General features: G+C 45.5%; 1 protein-coding gene across 5 annotated transcripts in view; it reads right to left on the reverse strand.

Moving 5' to 3' along the window:
- Nucleotides 1–10025: 10025 nt before the first annotated feature.
- Nucleotides 10026–23363, reverse strand: part of GAPVD1 (GTPase activating protein and VPS9 domains 1) — a 73237-nt gene continuing 59899 nt past the window's right edge. For all 5 annotated transcript variants that reach the window (XM_030858677.2, XM_030858674.2, XM_030858675.2 and 2 more), the window contains 7 exons: nt 22488–22597; nt 21639–21798; nt 20427–20614; nt 19735–19948; nt 17466–17538; nt 15998–16195; nt 10026–14053 (listed from right to left, as the gene is read on the reverse strand). In XM_030858677.2, the coding sequence (XP_030714537.1) occupies nt 13913–14053; nt 15998–16195; nt 17466–17538; nt 19735–19948; nt 20427–20614; nt 21639–21798; nt 22488–22597 (1084 nt within the window). In that variant the 3' untranslated portion in view covers nt 10026–13912. The remainder of the gene's footprint in view (nt 14054–15997; nt 16196–17465; nt 17539–19734; nt 19949–20426; nt 20615–21638; nt 21799–22487; nt 22598–23363) is intronic.

A 23363-nucleotide genomic window follows, 5' to 3' on the forward strand; every position in this document is an offset into this window, starting at 1 on the left:
GCGTGGTTGACCACAGGCAACTCAGAAAGATGAACGACATGACAGATACAGTCTGAAAATAAAAGCTCTAATTCAGAGGGCACCTACTATGTGCCAGGCATTACTGAAATGCCATACATGGATGATCTTGTGTAATTCCAACAGCAACACTGGGATGTAGGAACTTAGTAAGAGCCCCACTTTTCAGATGAGAAACTGAAGCTCAGAAAAATTAAGTAAGTTGTCTCAAGTTGCATCATGGCCTGAACTTCACCACTACTCTCTTAGGCTGAACCATATGAAAATGCTAATATTTGACTTTTGGGGCTCCACTAAAAGGGTACTTTCATAGGGTTCAGGCTAATATTCTACTTCCTGGCTAGGGATACTTTCTAGATGTGGAAGCCTCTAACGGAGGCAGGAGGGAGGGACAGAAACGTGACCTGAGCTGAGGGTCACAGAATCCAAGAAGCTGCTGGCTCCGCAGCCTCACAGAGGACCAGCGTGCTTCTGCCTCAGCTCCTGAAGTCCTATCTCCCATATCAGCCCTGGGGGCTCAGTCCACAGACACTGAGTAAATGGAAAGGAAGCCCTGAAACTCTCATCCTGTAAATTAAAAGCAGTCTGTGGATTAGAAAACGCTAAGCAAATGTTGGCTGTTTGGTTCTTATAATTTATTGATGATAGTAAATAACTCTTGGGCCTCCCAGACGTTTGCAAGGCTCAAAGGTAAAGTTAGCTCAAGTTTTTGTTTATTTTAGGGAACTTGGAAAAGGAGAGTTTCATGGGGGCTCTGAGAGCAGAGTGACTGACTGTCCCTGTTTTAGTTCAAAAACCCCACATCCCAGGAAAGCCCACAGCCCTGGGCAAACTGAGACGGTCCAGAGGGACACCTGGATGCCCAGGGTCATGGACGGGAGACATCAGGCCAGTCCCATCCAGCGCTGAACAAGCAGTCCCTGGGTGCTGGGCTCTGTGCTGGGTCCCCAGGGTAGCAGCAGACAGATTTTCCTTGTCAAGGGCTGTCTGGGTGACCCTGGGGCCTGCTTCTTAATGACAGCCCAGGAACGTAGGGGGCAGAGGAGGAGGGCAGGGAAGGAACCCTCACCATCCAGCTACTGGCTGAGGCCTGGAAGAGCCACTGAACACCCATCCCGACAGCCAGAAGATCACGAACCCACTTTACAGATGAGGAAACTGAGTCACGGGCTCGTGCTGGGACTTGCCCGGAGTCACAAGCAGCCGGTGAGCGTCTGAAGAGCTGAGCAATGATGACAAGGCCCCACCTCAGGGTGGAAATGGCCCCCAGAGAAGGGGTCCGTCTGAACCAGGAAAAAGGTGGATATTAGGCAGCATTTCTGGAGTCTTGCAGCTGTGTTCCGTTTAATCACAGACTGCAAATTGAATGAAGTGAAGACAGTGTTGCCTCTTTGAATTTCCCCCAGGCCCTGTTTAATGAATAAATAGGCATGATTTGTAATTAGCTGATCCATTGTGCGAATGCTTCTAGAGCACCTGAAGTGAGTTAAACATGCCCCCTGCAATCTGGTCGACAATATTAATACACCAGGCAAACCTTTCTTCCTGGTCCAAGGTGCATGAGACCGAATGATCACACATTGCTCTGCAGTGGACAAATTGAGAAAAATTGGGATTTTTCAGCACGGAAAGATGAAGACACAGTGTCCTCATCAGCCCTGCCTCCCAGTGTGGAATTTGGAAGCTACAAGTTCGGTTTGTTTTCATCAGCAAATGCTAGATAACCCACAAAATCATCTCCCCGCTTCACCCTCATCCAGACTTTAAAACCCCAAAGCTGCTCTCAGGAAAGGCTTCTGGTCGTGACGACCGCCTCGTTGAGGGGTCCACGCGGGGGCCAGGGTCCTCACCCATGCGGGCTGCCTTTCTTTGTGTAAGGTGTCGTCTGTTTGCAGGGGCTGCCTGACACCCACCTGCAGCCACTGTTTGAGTCCACACACTCCTGCCAAGCTAACGGGCATCCTGTATCATCTAGCCTGTAATTGGGGCTGCTTATCATGAGTTCTGCCGGCTTTCTGTGCTAACCACGTGGCTGGAGCTGAAATTCCAAATCCTAACATTTCCCTGCGCGGAGCTGGTGGGAGGGCCCTTCGGCACAGGTAGCCGTCTTGATTGCCTCCACATTTTCCAGCAAAGGGGTTTCCATTCATCTTCATCATGGGCTCAATCTGTGCGCAGAGAGGAGGCGGCTGCCCCGGTGGGTCCTCTCCACCCAGTCACCTGGAGGCTCTCTCTCATCTGTTCCTCTGCGTTCACAGGCACATTCATATTCCGCCTGCCCTGCTGCTTTCTCCGGGGCCGCGAGGGATCTCCGGCAACAAAGCCCTCTCCCTCTGGGCCCTGCGTGGGAGTCCAGGTGCCAGCCTGTTACAACAAAGGAGGAAGACAAGGTCACCCCTTCCTCTGGATGAAGTGAATCAGGAGGTAGAGACTGACTATCCTTGCCTTGGCCTTGAACACTAGGAAGTGGACCTGGGCCATGTAGGGGTGGGTGGGGAAGTGGGCCTTCCCTGCTCCCGAGATTCAAATTCTGTCCAACTGCTGGTGCCCACTGGGTGCCAGGCTCCATGCTGGGTACCGGGATGCCATAGGCGTCCAGCCCTGCCCTCAAGGGGCTCACACACACAAGGGGAAGTGCACACCAGGATCAGGATAGTAATGCACCATCAGGGGCGCCGTTTGCAAAGCTCCGTCCACTCCCGCTTTATATGATTCTCCCATAGTCCTATGAGGATGCTATGTTGCAAAGAAGCACAGTAGCTAACAATAAGGACTCAGGAATCCTCTAGACCTGAATCAGACCCTGACTCTGCCATTTATTTTCTGTGTGGCTTTGGAAGAGCCACTTCACCTCTCTGAGCCTCAGATTCCTCATCGGTAACATGGGGCTCACAGGTGAGGGTTCTGTGAGGAGACGTGTAAATCACACAGCTCTGTGCCTGGCACCTGAAAACGGTCCCCAAACTCAAGGCATTCCTGTGACCAATAATACGTTCCCCCTCAGCAGCACCCACCTGGAGAGTGGGGTGCAAGGACCCCCGCAGTTCTCAGCCCTGTGTCCGGCGAGGCGCTGGAGCCTGACAGAGCTGGGCTCAAGTCCTGCCTTGGTGACTCATTGACTATGTGACTCGGGGCTGATGTCTCATCTGTAAAATGGGAATAATAACCTTGTCATTAGGTTGTTATAATAATGGTTATTATTTGCCCCAACAAGGGGTGGGCCAAGACAAACCTGGTATATTTGTGTATCTAGAGCAGGGGACACAGGTGAGTCTTGGGGTCCACCTAGAGCTGTCCTAGTAAAGAGTTCAGTGAAAGGCCCGATTAAGGGGGGCTGGTTGGGGCTTCTGGGTCCAGGAGTCTGACGCCTCGTCCAGAGAGGCCTGAGAGGGGCCTTCACGCCACAGCCTTTGCCACCAATGGTTTGTACCCGTCCTTGTCCACAAGATGTCACCCAAGCAACAGCAAAGCAGGGGCCTCGAAACCGGCCAGTCCAGACGTCAACTCAGGGAACAGCAAGGTCCGGCCACAGCCCTCTCTCACCACCACTGGAACCTCTGGGATGCCCCTGGGGAAGAACCCATGCTGCCCTGGGTTCAAATCCCAGGATTTCCTACTGAACATGGTACTGTTGCCCCCAGAGGACACCAGTTTGTAGACTCCACCTAAAGTAATAAATAAATAGGGATAATAATTAATCCTACTTCTCCACAGAGTAGGATTAACCCCCGCCTGCGGAACAAAGAGGATGGGGAGGCAGTTAAAACAGACAACCGCACGTGGCCTGATTCAGGGCTGCTGCAGCCGGGCTCCACAGGGCACCTGGGATCCTCCATCCCAGCCCCGTGCTTCATAAGGGGCGGGGAGCAGACACCGGACAGGCGACAGTGTGGCATATCCTCGGTCCCCACCTGGCGCCGGGATCTGGACTGCTAAGAGGGGTAGGAAGGGCATGACCCCAGCCCCGGCTCCCCGGGGGCAGCCTGCGGCCCCGAGCGCAACACAGGACGCAGAAGGAGCCGCCGAGGCCCCGCCAAGGGTCCTGCAGTCTCCAGACCTGCGGGCCGGCTGGAGCTGGACAACCCGGGCATCCTGGGCGGCCAGCCTGACCCCACCCCCACCCCCACCCCAAGCTCCCCGCCGCCAGGGACTTGGCGCCGCTGTGCCCGCACTTCGCTGGGTGCCGCGCTCCTTATCCAGCTCGGGTCTGGGCAGGGACCACCTCGGTGACCCGTCCTCTCCCACGGGGGGGTGCGTGGTCCCAGCCGGGCGGCGGCCCGCGGGAGGGAGCCCGGGCTGGACACACGCGCGAGCGGCGGGGAGGGGCTGCCGCGAGGCTGCACCCACCTCCAACTCCCCGGTGGAGATGGAGGCCTTGGGGTGCAGTGTCTTCTTTCCTGAGGACATGAAGAGCTCCCGGCCCCGGACCACATGAAGGTAGGGGAGGGAGAGCCCCTGTCCCAGCAGGGGCCGAATTGGGGAGGAAAAGAGAGCGGAATCCTTGATCCAAGGGCTACTGTCTGGCTTCTCACCCACCCCCGTCTGCAGACATTTGGGGACACCTGCCATTTGGAGTAGGACGTCCCCAAAGAGAGCACAGGCTCCAGAGAGAGCACTACGTTGTAGAGAAGTGTAGAGGGGATGAGCCTACTTGGAGAGAACGGGAAGGATGGCGGAATCTGGGGAGTCTTCCTCCCCAGGGAGCCATTGGAGGCTGGAGGAGAAGGTAGTTAGGGAGAGTGTTGGAACCAGAGGTGTCAGCAAAGCCGGAGGCTCAGAGGCAGGTGTCAACCGGAAAAAAAAAAAAAGCACAACGTGAGAGTTGTGAGTTAAGTTTTATTTGGGGCAAAATGAGGACCATGGCCCGGGAGACAGCATTTCAGATAGCTCTGAGAAACTGCTCCAAAGATGTAGGGGGGAAGGTCAGTATATATGTGATTTTGGTGAAGGGGGAGTGAATGCAGTCAGGCACGTATTTTTTGCAGGTTTCTGCTAGTCTCTAGTGAAGGTTACTACTAGTCACGAGCAGACGTCACCAGGAAGGATTTTAGTGCTTTTCTAGATACGAGGAGATACAAGAATTGGGCTCATAAAATCTTCTCCTGAAAATATCTAACTATCTGAAGACCTGTTCTGCCAGTTTTTTCCCAGAGCGCAGAGTGCCTCATTTCTGACCTCCACCCTGAACTCCTTTCAGGTGGTGTTGAAGGTCAGCAGCGGCAGCGGCTCGTAATCTGATCCTTGTAGAGGCAGACAGCAAGTGCCAATTTGTAGCTGATGCAGGCAAAGCATGATTTACTTTGGGGTAAAGATGAGAGGTTTGAGGGGTAAGAGTGGAGCTGGAGGGGAAGAAGGGACAGAGGCATAGGATGAAAATCCAGATTGGAAACAAAATAGGAAAGAAAAGCTTTTGGGCAGAAGAGGAATCTGATCAGACTTGACTAACTCTAGGAGGAAGGGGTAAGGGGTGGGGGAAGGGAGGCATGGAAACCAGTCAGGGGGGTCATTGTGATAATGGAGGTGAGAAAAAGCTGTGGTAGTGAGCACACTGGAGATGCTTCCTCAGTAGGCTCTCCAGGGGGCGTGAGCGATCCAGGGATTGGGGGCAGTGAGGAACAGGAGAAGCGGGATGGGGTAGGGCACTTAAGGATTGAAATATCCAAATCCAGAAGGGTACTGACAACTAAAAAGTCACTCGCCATCTGTTTCTATAATTAGGTCACTAGCCACTGCAGTCGCTGACCTTCAACACAGCCCTGAAAGGAGTTCAGGGTGGAGATCAGGAATGAGGCACTCTGTGCTCTAGGAAAACTGGCAGAACAGGCCTTCAGGTAGTTTCAGGAGAAAAGTTTATGAACCCAATTTCTTGCACCTTCTCATACCTAGAAAAGCACTAAAATCATTGATGGACACATTCGCTTTTCCTGACTAGCGGCAACCTTCTACGGAGATGTGTGCTTGGTCCACCAAAATCATACATATACTGACCTTGCCCTTACTCTTCAGAGCAGTTCCTCAGAGCTATTTGAGAGCTGTCTCCTTAGTAAGTCCCCAAACAAAACTGGACTCACAGCTCTCATGCTGTGGTTTTTGTTTTTCAGTCAACAATATAAAGGGAAGTTTCAGAAACTGTGTCACTGTTTTTATTATTCATGATCACAGCAGCACAGACTTAAGCGCACAAGGGAACCTTTTAGTTAAAAACAGGTGGAGTGGTTTCTGTGCTCACAGGTGTTTCGTGTGTTCCTGGGATATCTTGAGGCAGAGCCAGTGCTGCCCCTGTGCTCCGCTGGCTGCTGTCGGGGAGGAGTGCTACTCCAGGGTTACCCAGCCTGTGTCTTGTCACCAGTAATACATCAGTCCTTTTTCTTTTTCTTAAATTCTATATGTATGTGTTAGCATATGGTATTTGTCTTTCTCTTTCTGACTTACTTCACTCTGTATGACAGACTCTAGGTCTATCCACCTCACTACAAATAGCTCAATTTCGTTTCTTTTTATGGCTGAGTAATATCCCATTGTATATATGTGCCGCATCTTCTTTATCCATTCATCCGATGATGGACACTTAGGTTGTTTCCATCTCCGGGCTATTGTAAATAGAGCTGCAATGAACATTTTGGTACATGACTCTTTTTGAATTATGGCTTTCTCAGGGTATAATGTCATGAAGAACCTAGGGGTAAGACAGGAATAAAGACACAGACCTACTAGAGAATGGACTTGAGGATATGGGGAGGGGGAAGGGTAAGCTGTGACAAAGCAAGAGAGAGGTATGGACATATATACACTACCAAATGTAAGGTAGATAGCTAGTGGGAAGCAGCCGCATAGCACAGGGAGATCAGCTCGGTGCTTTGTGACCGCCTGGAGGGGTGGGATAGGGAGGGTGGGAGGGAGGGAGACGGAAGAGGGAAGAAATATGGGAACATATGTATATGTATAACTGATTCACTTTGTTATGAAGTAGAAACTAACACACCATTGTAAAGCAATTATACTCTAATAAAGATGTAAAAAAAAAATACATCAGTCCTGATTCAAGTTCATTAAACCAGATTAGAAAGAAGCTTGGTGCCTAAATTTGTGTTCACTGGCTGGAGTCTCAAGTCCCTCCCTGAGTCAGCTCACTGGGCAGCCTCTCCCATCAGGGCTTCCAAACACCCATGGCAACTTGTGCAGTGTCACTGCAGTTTACTACATCCCTCAGTTAAATGCTCAGTTAAATGATAGCATGGGAGAAATATTTCAAAACCATATATGTGTGTGTGTGTATATATACACACACACACATATACACGTGTGTGTATATACACACAGGTATACACGTACATATATGCATATATATACATATTCATACATCCATATGTATATGTACATATATACATATATATTCACCAAGACTGGATGTCCAGGATCACTAAGGTAATAAAGCCCAACTCAGAAAAAGCCCTTCAAAGAGGTTTTCACTTGCCTTAGACCTGGTTAGTGGCAGATCTAAGATTAGAACCGTCTTCAGGCCCCTGGACCTGGTATTACAACCACACACCACTTGAAACCTGTGGCTTTCCAGTAAGTGGCAAGAGTGATCCAGAAAGGGAAAACATTTCTCTAGTCTCATTGGTGTGGCCCAATTTTGCTGTGGAGGAGGTGTTTCTGGGCATCACTGTGACACTGTGCTAGGAGGATGGCCTTAGCACCTCCCCTTCCTATCGCCTGTTATTTTCTTATGCACGCACCTCCTTCCAGTTTTCCTCCTCACTCCCAGCTTGCTACCCCTAAGCTGCAGCAGACTCAGCCTCAACTGTCACCATCACAGCCACAACACGGAAAACAGGGATTGTTACTGATCAAAAAGTGAGCAGGCAAGAGGGAGGAGTTGGAACCCACATAGCGACTGAGGGGACCAGAAATAGGAGGGGAAGCTCGCTGCTTACAGGTTCTCTCACTTTCAGCAGGGGGCAGGCCAGGCTGCCCTTTGGGGGCAAAAGTCCACTTGGAGGCCAGAGGCTGCTGGAACCAATGCTGTTATTTTACATGGGACACCACTTATGAATGGAAACTAAACACAACAGAAATGAAACAGCCACGTTAAAAGCTAAAACAATGAGGAAGATTAGACAAATAAGTTTTCATACAGAAATTTGAACACCAAGATCATCAGATGTTTAGCAGTTTGAGGTTTGGGAAAGAAAGTTTTTACATAACCAGACAGATTATCAATACAGATAATACTTAGATTTAAGCAAATTAAAAAAAAAACTGTCATTAAAGGATATGGACTGGATGCCAGGTCCTTTATCCTTTAAAAGGGACTTCCTCCCTCAGACCCCTTAGGGACGTGGAGCTAACTAAGTCTTTAGCAATTGAACACCTTTTTCACAGATCACAAATTTTAGTGAGCATCTGAGTCGGAAGGGGAGTTTGCTAGGCCTGCAGATTTTTTTCCCAGGCTTTTCTCCCAAAATTGATTCAATGGGCCTGGGGTGGGATAATGAGTTGGCAGTTTATCATCCCCAGGTGGACGGTGCAGGTGGTCCACTGGTCCAGACTTCGTGAAATGCTGACTCACGGTGCTCCTTAAACTTCCGTGAGAATAAGTCACCTGGAGTACTTGTTGAAAGATTCCTGTCCCATCCCCTATGGGTTCTGATTTACCAAGAGTACCAGATGATTCTCAACAGTGAAGTCTGGAAAACACTGGTTTCTAGAACTCCCTAGGGCACTTAATAATGGACCTGTTTCGGGTGCTACCCCCAAAGGTTATAATCCATTTGGTCAGAGTGAGTCAGATCAGATAGATCCCTTGACTGAATTCACCAGGAATTATTGATATGAAACATCAGCAGTTATGTATATTAACCAACAGCCTTGGTAACAAAAGTTTTGTCAAAACTACAAACTAGGAGGGCTAAGGAGAGCTGAAATGAAATGTTCTATTTTAAAAAATCACACTGGATACTTTTTTTCACAGGAGCATAAAATTTAATGTTTTTGGCCAGCAATATGCTGAATTCCTAGTTAACAGAGATAAGATTACCATGGTTTTCATGTGCACTGTCTACAGCAGGTTCGGTGACTGGGAACTGAGAGCTTTTTCCATTTTAGCACAAAATGTGAAAGATGTTTGCTGGATCCCCACAACCAGAGATTTTCCAGCCTCTTCGATCAATTTTTTTAGAAGTCTATGTACTGCATTTTGATACCCTAAGAAGATGGAGTAGGATTCTTCTGGAATGAAACGACTGAAGCAAAAGCTTTTCAATGAATACTTAAATCTCTAGGTAGAGGACACATTACAGCCAGGAGGAGCTTCCGTCCTGATTTCACGTATTCCAGGCAGCACTGCAGGGAGGCCTAGCTAAACACCATCACTAGCTCTGCATCCTCTGGGAAAAGCTGCAGAGACAGTTACTTAGAGTGTTGAGTGGGCACAAATATAACAAGAGTCCAGGTGACATAGGTAATTCCAAGTTGGCAAGAAACGTTGAATTCTATTTTCAGTTCTAGGCAAGTCACAGTATTAATTTTAATACTGAACAGACTGAATGAAAACTGAGCCCTAATCCAATTTTTAAGTGTTCCCTTCCAAATGAAGTGCAATCAATATGGGGAAAGCGCCTTTCCACCAGCGAGTGGAGTGAGCTTGCCTCCGATACAAGGGCTCCTTGGCTAACAGAAACTCCCCTCAGCTGAGATTAATATGGGCTTCGGTGACCACCGTGATTTAAACTTCTGCGCTCAGAACTAGGGCTGATGAACAGCTACCAGATACAGGGGTCAGACGGGAACCGGGTTAAAAGAGTAAACGTTCACCATCTCTTTAGGAACTGCTGGATGATTCTAATTCCTTCCTGTACTGCACTTCACAAATACCCTTAGATGTTCAGATGAAAAAGACAGGTGTGAATTCATGGAGAACATCAGTAATATCTGAGAAGTCAAAGAAATTTTCAGAAACGCTTCTGAATACAAAATAGATGATGGAAACATAAAAACCCAATGAATTCAACTGCTCTCCCTTTTTTAATCAATTTTACACAATGATATCATACATGAGTAATCACATTAGGAGACATGATGGGTTTCCTGTACATATACAAGATGGTGCAAGCTCGTTAACTGAGGCTTATATAAGGTTTTATCAGTTTCGAGAGGAGGCAGTACAGAGCTATTGAATACAGGTGAAGCACAAGAATACAGTAGACAAGACAGGATATCAACTCAGCAGAGGTGAATTCTTAAGGCGTGTGGCCCCTGCCCACGCTGTCTGCCATTAACCAAGTGTAGAGGACTTCCTCTCTCGTGAAGTTAACCTGCGCTGAGCACAGGCCTGTAGGACACGCAGCTCCGTGGTGACCCCACAGCTCAACTGCACCCACCTTGATGCTGAAGCAAACTGCATCTTCCTTTCTCCAAGTATTCTCAAGAGTAATAAAGCTATTCCCGGTCACCCTTACTCCTTGGGTAACCTACACTATAAAATATATTAAATGACTATTAATCTGGCAACATTCTCAAGCATTTTGGCATTCAAAGGATCTCAAATAGCTCATCACTATTCATCTACTCACAGAAAATTCTTTGAGCTTCAAGACTGTTTCTGATTCCCACCCTCCCGCCCCCCAAAGTATGGCCATTACACATAGGATAAACTTACTAGAGTCAAAAGAACTAAAAAGAGGGCAGACTTTTCCTTAAGAAATAAAGCAGGAATGGGGAGGGAAGAGAAAGTCTAGGACACACATAAATGGAGGAAGCTGAGTCCACTAACGTTTCTATCACTGCTATGCAATCCATTAACAATTCTGAGCAAGTGTTTCCTACCTTCCTTTTTCACACTCAATCTCATCAGAGAGAGGAAGTGTTACAACTTCACAACATCGACCTTCACTTGGCCCATGGAATTCCCATGGCAGGCAATGGGGAAACGGTGCCGACTGGCACGCAGTCAGCTACAGCTTCTCGTGGCCAGAACGTGGCCTCCTCACGGTCTGGCGCGGGTTTTTGTTCTCTCACTTATGCATCTCAGGAACATGTATGTTGAAAGTCTACATTAAAGGCTTCCAGGACACAACAGGGAAAGAAAAACCATGCATCACATCCACATCTATTTTCGACCCTTCACAAAGCCTAATCCTCTTACAGCAATTTCATATCTGTATAAAAAAGGCTTTCCTAAGCAGGTTTTTAAAAAGAAAAAGCAGGAAAAATCAGTAACTGTGGCTGAGATTTGACCTAAAGTAGAGAAAGAAAACAAAATGTTTACTAGATTTAAAAAATAATAATTTTACAAGGACAATCTTCAATCTGTATTTCTATTACTTGTCTCCAGAAGCAGAGTATTAATACAAAATATAAACTGATCTTTCATTACATAATTCCACAAGATTTCAGTGAACATTTAACATTTATTACCTTTGTAAATTCCATGTAATAATCGGTGGCTACCGAATGTTTCCTATATGTGATTTTATACTTTTGCACAATCCTTCATATAAACTATGTACCGGGAGGAAGTGTGATAAGAAACATCTAAAGAACAACTATTCCTCTTTCCTGAAAGAGCAAAATCAAATTACTCCCTATCTCACACCCCATCACTGCCATGCAGAAAGTTACCAATTCCTAAACTCAGAAATCAACACTATAATAAACGCTGTCATGAAATTAAACCAGTGATGGTCTATGCTGAAGTGGTCCTCACTCCTGACAGGTTTCCAGAGGAAAACAGCTTAGACAGCTGGGCTGTGCTTCTCTGCCACCACATGCCTCAGGTGTAACTCTGATGCCAAAGCCCTGGGGTCCTACCCTCAACACTGTCTCAAGCCCAATCTCCAGCCCACTGCAGAGTCCAATCTCCTGCCTCCACAAAATACAAACCCACCACCCCAAACTCACCACCTTCTCTGCCACAGGAAAGAGCCCTGTGCAATGTCTACATCTTCATATTTATTTCCACAGTGACAACATGGACTAGATTTAGTAACCATCATGGGGGAGAGAAATCTCTCATTGACCTATGAGTTAAATCCCAAAACAGTGAATTTCAACTATTCCAAGTCTTCTGTTGACTTAATATTTATTGAGTCAAATGCGAAACTCCCCCTAGGCCTTAGAAATAGTGGTAGACAGTTTGTCTTGTCAAGTATTTATGATGGGATTTGACTTCTAAGACCTAGACAAGCTTGACAGTTACAGCCCATGAAGTACATGACTCAACACAGATTTTTTGATCCAACATTCACAGGACATTTTTTTAGTACTACTTTAATTTTGATCTCCCCCTAAAAGGCAGAAACCACATCCCACACTCCTATGCAACTTGTTATCTCGGCATTTTAGAATAAAGGAACAAGAAGAGGTCGAGGCATAAAGAAAACCCAGCTTCTCTAGGAACAATGGAGCACACGGTTCCTGGAGAGAGGGAGGAGACAGCCTCTGTACCCATCTGCTCAAGGCTGTTGGCCACAGTTCCCTTAAAAATGCCTGGAAATGCTGCCAGCAACAAGAGACTCAAAGTAGGGGACCAAGTTTTATAAAAGAAGCTAAACATGTTTAGGAAACATAAAAAGTGTAACCAGTCAGTGATGACCTATGTATAAGACTTGTGCTTGAAGCTTTGGTGGGCTTCCTTGGCCAGTTTCTCAGACACCAAAACCCATTCCTGATTAATTATCAACATAAAATCAAACCAAAATACAGAAACACATACTTTTGTTCAGAAGAGGGAAACAAAGGCACAGAAACCTGCCAAAATAGATTTTTTTTCCCATAAGAATAGTATGGTTGATTAAAATAGTTTATCACTAGTAAAACTTGTATCACTAGAGCGGACAATACAAATTAGTTTTTAATAAAATGACATTCACTGAATTCCTGGTATGTGCATTCAATGTGAATCATCATCAAAAATATATTACAGTTAAAGGTTTGTAAGGAGTTCTGTTTGGGGTTTCTACACTATATTTAGCATTTCAGATGAGAAGTACCACAAGAACGTATTAGATATCTACTGTTCCTTTGTATGTAATGTATGGCAATTAAAGAGTCTATCTCCTACTGCGGGCTCAAAGACATCCATGGTGAGAAATGTCTAAGCGATGTACTCAGTGATTTCTACACCCTTCATCAAAGGCAGCCCTGTGCATCAAATTCCACACCTAGAAAGTTCAATAAACTGTATTACACTTTAATAAATACTTCTGTGTATTTGTTCGTCTTTTGCTTTTAAGCTCAGCTTAAATTTTGTCAAGGAAACCATTTCACAAGAGGGTACATGACAACCTACTATCAGCAATATTCCTTGTTTATTAGAATCTGAAGATGTCCATATTACATCAAATATAAATATATATTATATTTACATTTACTTCTTAGCTTTTCAATTTAGGTGAGTATATTTATAGATAATGCCACTAATGTCACCACTATTATAATCCTCAGTGCAACTGGTATTTTCCTTCCATTAGATGCATATAAGATTAGACAGCACCTTAAAAGAGGTGTACTATTCTCTCTCTCTCTTTTTTTTTAAAATGAAAAGAAACAATGGGTATCCATAAACGGAAATCTAGGAATTTTCTAGGAGATTCTGTTTTGTTTTTCAGTATTTCAAAATACCTGAAAAATGTGGTCCCTTTTTGCAGTACTAGTCTCTACTTGGGGACAAGAAATTAATGAAATATGCAACTCAGAAAGGAAAAGAGCCCAAAGAAAAGAGAACCTGCTTGTTAGCTCATTAATCTGTTTAGTAAAGATCTGTTTTAAAAGGTCTCAACACTGTACAATATTATACAAAAACAATCTTCAGCCTTCAAAGCAGCTGGTACATTTTCTAAGAGATCCGTGTGCCCCCCTAACAGTCTGCTGCCTTGGTGGGCCTTGGTCTTGGTTACTTTCGGTCATCGATAGTCTTAATGAATTCAACTGCTGCTGTGAACTGCATCCACCAATAAGACTCCTCTCCAGACAGACAGCTGGCATAAAAGCTACTGATGTACTGAACAGTGGACAGCAAACAGGGTGGATTTGCCTAGAGAAGTGAAAAATAAAAGAGTCAGTTACTCAGCTGTATAGCTCTGCAAATATAGTTTACAGTAACATCTTCAAATGTTTTTCTGTGGAGAGAGATACTAGTCTTTTTTCCATGTTTCCACTTCAGGGGGCACATGTTCGATCCCTGGGTAGGGAACTAAGATCCCACATCCCACATGCTGCACAGCGCAGCCAAAAAAAAAAAGAAAAAGAGAGAGAGATACCAGTCTTTTTGAAAATAATCCCCCCAATCCTTTCTGGAACTAATCTGTAAACCCTAGCTACTATGAGTAGCGACAGTACTGGAAAGGCTACTCAGGTTCTAATCCTAGCTGAACTATCTAGAGCTTTCTATCCTAACAAAGCACTTGACCTCCTTGGTCCTTAAAGAGGCTGAACTAATCCCAGTGGATTTACTCAACATCCCAGGATTTCAGAATGTTAGATAAGGAAAGAAATGCTGTAGGCAAATTGAGTTATATCTGGTTCGTTAAGTCCAGCTAGAATCAGCTGCGGGGGGGGGGGGGGAGGGAACTAAAAAAGAGAGTATGTCCTCTGCTGCAAGAGGTAACACAGAACATTTCCTGCTTTTTCACCTTCATGTGGAGAGAAAGGACACAGGTGTATTAAGTTAGGAGGACAGGCTAAGCCCTGCTCCTTCAAAGGAGCTTAAACTGGCTCTGCCTAGAGACTAAACACATCACCTGTGGAAGACAGAGGCGCAATGGGCAACAGGAAAAGTTATGAAGGCTGATCACACATTGATCCTACAGGTTCTGGCTCTGAGATAAGAGTTCAGGTTGCAGAAATACTGCAAACATTAAGAATTAGTAAGCTATATGTCAAATATACTTTAGACATCAACAGAGGGCTGAGCTGACTGGAGCACATGGGTGATGCAGTTATTTGGTGGTTGTGTGCACCCAAACCGTATGGTTCCCCACCCCCCGACCAAAATGTTCAAAATAAACCGTTTAAATGATGCAACTTTAAAGTCAAAAAAAGAAAAGAAATGTCAGTACTTTTAAAAATAATATGGTAGGGCTTCCCTGTTGGCACAGTGGTTGAGAGTCCGCCTGCCGATGCAGGGGACACGGGTTCGTGCCCCGGTCCGGGAAGATCCCACATGCCGCAGAGTGGCTGGGCCCGTGAGCCATGGCCGCTGAGCCTGTGCGTCTGGAGCCTGTGCTCCGCAACAGGAGAGGCCACAACAGTGAGAGGCCCGCGTACCGCAAAAAAAAAAAAAAAAAGGTACAATTACAAAATATGAGGCTAAAAGAGGAGAAAGATGATTGGTAAATGTAGTAGTTTATGTGATAAGTACTATGAAGAATTCAATGAGAAAGAAGATGGTAAAAACATGATAAGGGCTTCCCTGGTGGCGCAGTGGTTAAGAATCTGCTTGCCAGCAGGGGACACGGGCTCAAGCCCTGGTCCGGGAAGATCCCACATGCCTTGGAGCAACTAAGCCTGCACGCCTATAGCCCGTGCTCCGCAACAAGAGAAGCCACCGCAATGAGAAGCCCACGCACCGCAACGAAGAGTAGTCCCCACTCGACACAACTAGAGAAAGCCCACGTGCAGCAACGAAAACCCAACGCAGCCAAAAACAAATAAATAAATTTACTTAAAAAAACAAACATGATAAAAAGAACTTGCCCTCATTCATCTTTTCATTCAGTAATTATCTGAGTTCCAACCAAGGCCTTCAGGTACTGCTTTAAAAGCTGAAAATGTTCTAGCAATCTAGTCCTCCCCTCCTTTCTTCTGAAAATCCTAACTTCTGGACAGAACAAAACTTGACATTAGATACTTCCTTTCTGGGTAACACAGAGCTTGAAACTTGTAAAAGAGCCAAAGTCTCTAACATCTGGTGACATCTGCACCACCCGACTCAGGACACCCAATAAACTACTCTCACTAACGGTAGTGAGGGACCCACCTTTATCAACACAAAAACCAAAACAGGGACGAAGTCATCTGCTCCTGGGACGGAGTCCTCGTTGGCCAGGCTCAGGAGGTTCATGATCGTGGAGCACATTCTCAGGATGCACTGCACTTTGTCCCGGGGCGTCTTGTAAGCACTTATTGTCCTGATTTCTGACTGTGCAGATGGCCACGGTGCCTCCCGAAGATAAACCTAAGTGAGACAACACAGAGACAGTTAGACAGATCTTGGATCAAGCGGCAACTACGTGCAGCGAACAGAGCGACCTCCACATCAGGAGGCCGAAGGGTAAGGCTGTTGCCTTTCCCTTTTTCCAGTAAAACCAAATCGCGATTCCTCCCCGTCCTCCCGCTTAGGATCGAAGCTTAACTTTTAAACTTTTAAATTATTTGCTTTGCATTTTAAGATAAAACCACCCAAGGGAATTCCCTGGCAGTCCATTGGTTAGGACTCTGTGCTCTCACTGCCACGGGCCTGGGCTTGATCCCTGGTTGGGGAACTAAGATCCCGCAAGCCCCGGGCATGGCCCCCCACAAAAAAACCACCCAGATATATATTAATAGAGGCATATGATAACACAGAACCTAGAACTCATAAAATTTCAAACGTTTATCTTTCTTAAAGAGCTAGAATGGAACTTATCTCTGTATTGTAGCTGATTCCAAAAGCACAAACAAGCTACTTTTAAGATACTTTAAAAATAACATGTACCTTTGTTGCAGTAGTTCTAGAAATCGAAGACAATTAAAAATTTTATGCCAATTTATGTTTGGATTTTATTATTATTATTTTTTGGCCACGCCATGCGGCATGCAGGATTTTAGTTTCCTGATCAGGGATGAACCCGTGCCCCCTGCACTGGGAGCACAGAGTCTTAACCACTGGACTGCCAGGGAAGTCCCCTTCATGTTTGGATTTTAATAAAACCACCAGAAAACTCGTATACCTAAAACGTTCCTATTTTCAGAGTTTGTAAGAGTTGTATGACAGATAAAAATGCTAATATAAATAACTAAAAGGTAATTTTGAGGTCACATTCAGATTCAATTCCCTCTCCTGGACAGTAGTTTTCACACTCTTTGAAGTACCACCGGATCCCTTCTTCATATGGGACTTTCCTGCAGAAACGTGACTATAAAAGCATCAGTGCAGAGCACTGCTGCCCCAGGAGGAGCAGAGCTATGGACAGGAAGACCCGTCTGCAGGGGCTGGCATCAGGGCAGGGCCTCCTCCATGCTGGCCCTCCCTCCTCTCCACTACTAAGGTCCCTTCCCATGCCAGGGAATTTTAATCCGTGGAAGGACCTTTGAGAACTTTACAGTTAGACCAAATTGCATCTAGTGCAAGTGGTGTTGTACAACTTATTACATTCTGCTTCCTTGAAAAACTGGTAACATGCACATGGTATACCAAGCAATTTTTAATTAAATAATACCACCCACACTATATAAACCTGTATTACCTCTGGTATCTGAAGAGCTCTGTGATTTGCAGTCACTACTTTAGACAATCTCTGAATATGTTCATGAAGAACTCTGAAAACCCCAAAAAATACATAAGTAAATATATATTTCAGAAAATAAGGTACACCGATAGTCATAATTGATGTTTTTCAAAACATTTAAAACGTTTTAAACTTACTTCTAGATACAGATTACAAATACAGTTGAGACTATCTCTTAGCTGTAAGTACTCTGTCTTGTCAAAAAAAAAATCTCCTATTTAGGATCTGCTTAGAAATGCTGAGTAAGCCAGGGGGATGCAGGGAGAAGAGTAAAGAAGCCCTCCTTTCCTGGACTAGGACAGCATTCCAAGGGAGAAAGCAGAGGAGCCCTTACTCTAGAAGCTAATTGGACAACTAATTGGTAAATAGGCCAAGAGGAAGTAGAGGGATCAGGGGTCAGAAACCAAAGATCAGAGATGCTTAGACAAGGGACTCTGAGGACACTCCACCTCTCATTTCAGAGATGACAATAACTAGGCTTAAAAAGGAGAAGGGGGCTTCCCTGGTGGCGCAGTGGTTGGGAGTCCACCTGATGCGGCGGATGCGGGTTCGTGCCCCGGTCCGGGAGGATCCCACGTGCCGTGGGGCGGCTGGGCCCGTGAGCCATGGCCGCTGAGCCTGTGTGACCAGAGCCTGTGCTCCGCGGTGGGAGAGGCCCGCGTACCGCAAAAAAAAAAAAAAGGAGAAGGATTTGCCTAAGGCCACACAGTGGTTAGGAGCAGAGACTAAACCCAGCTTTCCTGACTTCGAGTGTTCTTTCCAGAACAGGATTAACTCTCCACTCTACAAACCCACAGAAACACCACGCAAGAGAGGGTAGGAAGAACCTGCTTCAAAGGTGCTCTTTGCAGTAAGTACAGTTTGAATGTCCCCATTCCTCATCCCACTGTGGAAGCCAAAAACTGGTGCTCTGGAAAGAAAACAGGGCCCATTTGGCAAATTCCACACAGAAACTTGGGGAGGGGTAAAAAGCCTCTGAGACTATGAACAAGCGAGAGAGGCAGGTTGGAATAAGCCTAACCCACCCACAGGAAAGTGAACTTTCTCAAATGTACATACAATATTGTAAAATTTCCATGAAAAAAAAAATCTTATGGAAACAACCAATGCCCCACCCTATTACATGGGCCCTTGAGAGTCGCCCACAGAGAGAGCCCATGTCACTGCTGGGGGGCACGGTGGCCATCTCAACATGCTTGGGGCAGAAACAGCATCGTAAAGCGGTGGTCAAGAAAATGCAGAAGAGGAAAAAAAAAAAGCTAAGTCATCCATAGCCTCATTACCCCAAAATAACCACTGTTATCATTCCAGATTTTTTTTTCAAGATTAATTTTTTTAGGTTTACTTTTAAGAATAGGCTTTATTGAGATATAATTCATATACCATACAATTCCAGATATTCTGATTTTCAAATATATAACTTTTCATTCCAAACAAATAATAAGCATATAGTATAATAGAAGTCACGCACTGTGCTGGATGCCCTGATGGAGTGATGAATAAAAGCACTATGCTGCTGCTCTCACAAAGGGAACAATCCAGTGGGGGATACAGGCATTCATCAATCAATCACACAAACCAGTGGCCAGGAACAGGGGCGATTCTGCCCCCAAGGGACATCTGGCAATGTCTGGAGACACCCTTGGTTCTCACACCTGGCAGGGTACTACTGGCCTGTAGCATGTAGAGGCCAGGGATGCTGATAAATGTCCTACAATGCACAGGACAGCCTCCCACTCCAAAGAATTATCTGGCCCCAAATGTCAGTAGTGCCAGCTTGAGAAACCATGCCTCCAACAGATGTAAAACCGCAACTGTGGCAGGTGCTAAAGGAAGGTATCCAGGCCTGAGGGAGGGCTGACAGGGCGTTTAACCTAGTCAGAAAGGCCAGGAAACGTTTCCCCGAGGAAGTGATGTCTGAGTGAAGATCTGAAGGATAAGAGTAGGGAGAAGAAAGAAGGGAAGAACAGCTGAGACAGGAGTAAACAGCAGTGCCTTCCACAAAGGCCGTACCAATTTATACACCCTCCAGCCTGATTCCCCACATCTCTGAAAACAGAGTATTTTCATTCTTTCTGGTAACTCTGATAGGTGAAAAAAGGTAACATGTATTTTTTCCTTCACTACTCAGACACTAAGTCTCACGTATAGCTTGTCTAAAATAATGGGGTTGGCTGGTATATTGCTACTTAGTCCAACACAGGCCGTTACACTTAGAAGCACTCACTGGTCACGGAGTATGTCCCCGTCCTGATTAGGGTAGAAGGCAAGTTTGAAGATCCGATTCATCACACTTCGCTCAATGGCGAGCTGGGCATCCTGAAGCTGCTCCTCACTCGCATTCTGCCATATGACATCCTGGGCCATGGCGCCATACAGGAACTGCAGAAAATCTTCCACCTGAGCAGTTTTATCATCAGCTGCTGTGAGTTTCTGAAAGTCTCCAATGCAAAATAATAATTTTTAAAATACAGTATTTGAATAATTTCAAATACGAAATTATTAGAATTCTTTTTTTTTTTGCGGTACGCGGGCCTCTCACTGTTGTGGCCTCTCCCGTTGTGGAGCACAGCCTCCGGACGCGCAGGCTCAGTGGCCGTGGCTCACGGGCCCAGCCGCTCTGCGGCATGTGGGATCTTCCCGGACCGGGGCACGAGCCCGTGTCCCCTGCATCGGCAGGCAGACCCTCAACCACTGCGTCACCAGGGAAGCCCTCTCCCAACTTTTTAATAAACTATAGATATTCAATCCAGGATAAACATGGAATTTATTGGTTTGACATCAAGGTTTAATAACTAAGAAATAATTGCAAATTTAAGGAACTTCTCTTAGACAGGTAGGTACTCAAAAAAAGCAGCAAAAGAAAAATTCCCAAATCTTCCCAATAACATACAGCTTAACCTAAAGGTCTCTAGTTACCTTGAATGAATTCCCTGATCTTCTTTTCTTTGCTCTCAAGCAGCAACCTCACACAGACAGTGGTGAAGTATCGATTGGCCACCTCTTTGTCCCGCAAAACCCTTTGCAGTAGCCTTTCCAAGTGAGCCTGCGTGGTCTGCAGTCCTTGTCGACAACGAGTGAGGTAAGCAATATAGGGGGCCCTTTTCCTAAAAGGAAATATGCTCTGCAGGACATCAGACATACACGGTGCACACTTTCTTCGGAGACTAAGAGTCCTGATTTTTCCTTAAATGAAAAAACTACTCCAAAGACTTTGGTTTTACAAATTAGCATGTCAGGCTGCAGACAACCATCCTGAGGACTAATTATGCTCCAGATCAAGAAGCAGAACCAGATGCAAGGATGTAATGTACAGCACAGGGAATAGAACCAATGTTTTATAACAACTTTAAATGGAGTATAATCTGTAAAAAAAAGCGAATCACTATGTTGTACACCTGAAACTAATATAACATTGTAAATCAACTACAATTAAAAAAAGAAAGAAACAGAACTCTTCTGCATGTGTGTCAAGAACATCATCTACTGGGCTGAACACTTAGCCCCTTAATTCCCTAAACATCGCTAAGTCCCTTTGCATCGTTGGTCTGCTATTTTGGAGCAGTCTCCATGCTGGTAGAACCTCATACTTAACAGGAAGTTGACTGCTACAATGACTAAAATGACAACAAAATACAGGTTAATATACTGCTAGATCATTAAACATACCACTAATTATTTGCTTATAGTCTAAACGTAGCAATCATTAGAGCACCCATTCCCTAAGACTCTTTACTTCCTAAGCTTCTCAACTACATTTTAATGTCAGCAAGGGACTGGCAACAGACAAAGGGCAGTGATTCCAAGACCTACACCTGCTTCCCTGGTCCAAGGAAGCAGTCTTTTCTATCCCTCTAAAACAGGGAAATGATATCCTAGTTATCCTGGTGTCCCCTCCGCTAAAGGCGGGGCAAAGCTGAAGTAAACTGCACTCTGTGTTAGGAAGAGCTGCTCATTTGTAACTACATTTCCAGACTAAATATCCAAATGTAGTCCTTGGAGATCTACATCCAGGTAAACATAGCCAAGCACTTTGTGCTGAGCCTAGATTCATTTCCGAAATAAGGACCGAGAAGAAAATACCTGCAGCTGAAAAGAGGTGTATAAGTGAAACACGTGGGGTATAATTACCTATAGTCCTCGGCGATAGAAGCCAGTAGTTTCCTACAAGTCCTATTATCAAAGCGGCACACACAACGCATTGTTTCTTGAAGTTGAGCCATTAAGTTTTTATCTTGTAAATTAATTGCTTCTGCTATTTGAACTTTTAGGAAGCAGACAATTTCATTGTCTAAATAAAAAAATAAAAATTCTGTTATTGTTGAGAATTTCCACAGGCTTTTCATAAGCTGAAGGTCATCCCTCAGCCTTTGGGATGTCAATTACGCTTGTATCAGTAGAACTAAGCAGTATCAATCAGAGAACATTTTAATGAGCCATCAATAATCAAAGTGCCCTTAACTGATAGCTAATATAAATGTATTACATTGAACTGTACAGAACTGCTGTAGAGTTTATTTTTTTATTTTTATTTTTTTAATAAATTTATTATTTTATTTATTTATTTTTGACTGTTGGGTCTTCGTTGCTGCGTGCGGGCTCTATCTAGTTGTGGTGAGCGAGGGTTACTCTTCATTGCGGTGCTAGGGCTTCTCATTGTGGTGGCTTCTCTTGTTGCGGAGCATGGGCTCTAGGTGTGTGGGCTTCAGTAGTTGTGGCTCACGGACTCAGTAGTTGTGGCTCGGGGGCTCTAGAGCGCAGGCTCAGTAGTTGTGGCACACGGGCTTAGTTGCTCCGCGGCATGAGGGATCTTCCCGGACCAGGGCTTGAACCCGTGTCCCCTGCATTGGCAGGCAGATTCCTAACCACTGTGCCACCAGGGAAGCCCTGCTGTATAGTTTAAATACAGTTGAATACTGGCAATTCATATGGTTCAACGTATAAATATAGGAAAAAATAAGCTATCAGGCAGCAACTTACCTTCTGGGTCTGTATGGTCTGGTAAACCATTCCTTGTTGAATGGGTTAGCACTGGGAAAGCAACAGAATCCGCAGAACAAAGAGCGAGCCTCAGTTTCTTTTTTGCATCTCTGAAGAATGAGTTGAAGATACATTAATTTCTTTGTTCACATATGGTCATATTTTATGAACTATTATCATATTTAATATACAAATCAATAGGCTACCACGTCAGGACTCAAATGTTTCAAGTGGTCATAAATAAAAGATAATTTTCAACTTACTGACACCTCACTTAAGGAGTGGGCTTTCTAGTTACCTGAGAAGCAAGGCTGCAAAAGTGCTCTGGGCAAGGACCATTTGGTAAAGTCACCAGAATCAAACAAATCCTTTTTGACCTTCTAACATACGCTGAGTTCTATGCTAAGCACTACGAGGAGAGTCAAGGCTGGATTACGCCCAGGCTGGGAGGGAGTCAGCAGACGTCGTCAGATCCATCTCACCACCCACATTTAGGAAGCCTTCTACCACATCTCTTGAGGAATGTTGATCCTGCCACAAGACAAGCTGACCCCCGACAAGAAGCCCTATCTGTTGCCTTGCTGCTTGAAACTTTGTGTTGAGCCAAAACCTGCTTCTTTTCAGCTTCCGCCACTGAACCACCTGCCACCACCAGGCAGAGCACCCTTCAGTAAGGCGTCACCCTCCACAGCAGGGCAGCCCTTCATACTGGGAGGGGAATGTAGGGCGTGGACCAGAGCTTCTTCAAAGCGTCCAAGGCTGCCATCCAAAAAAAGGAGTCGAAACACCTCCGAGAACAAGCCAGAGTTTGCTCCTCCTGCGGGATTATCACTTGTCCACCTCATCTGACTAGTTCTGAGTCCTTCCTTATTGGTT

Source organism: Globicephala melas, chromosome 6, assembly GCF_963455315.2.
Source record: "Globicephala melas chromosome 6, mGloMel1.2, whole genome shotgun sequence".
In the NCBI taxonomy this organism is placed as follows: Eukaryota; Metazoa; Chordata; class Mammalia; order Artiodactyla; family Delphinidae; genus Globicephala; species Globicephala melas.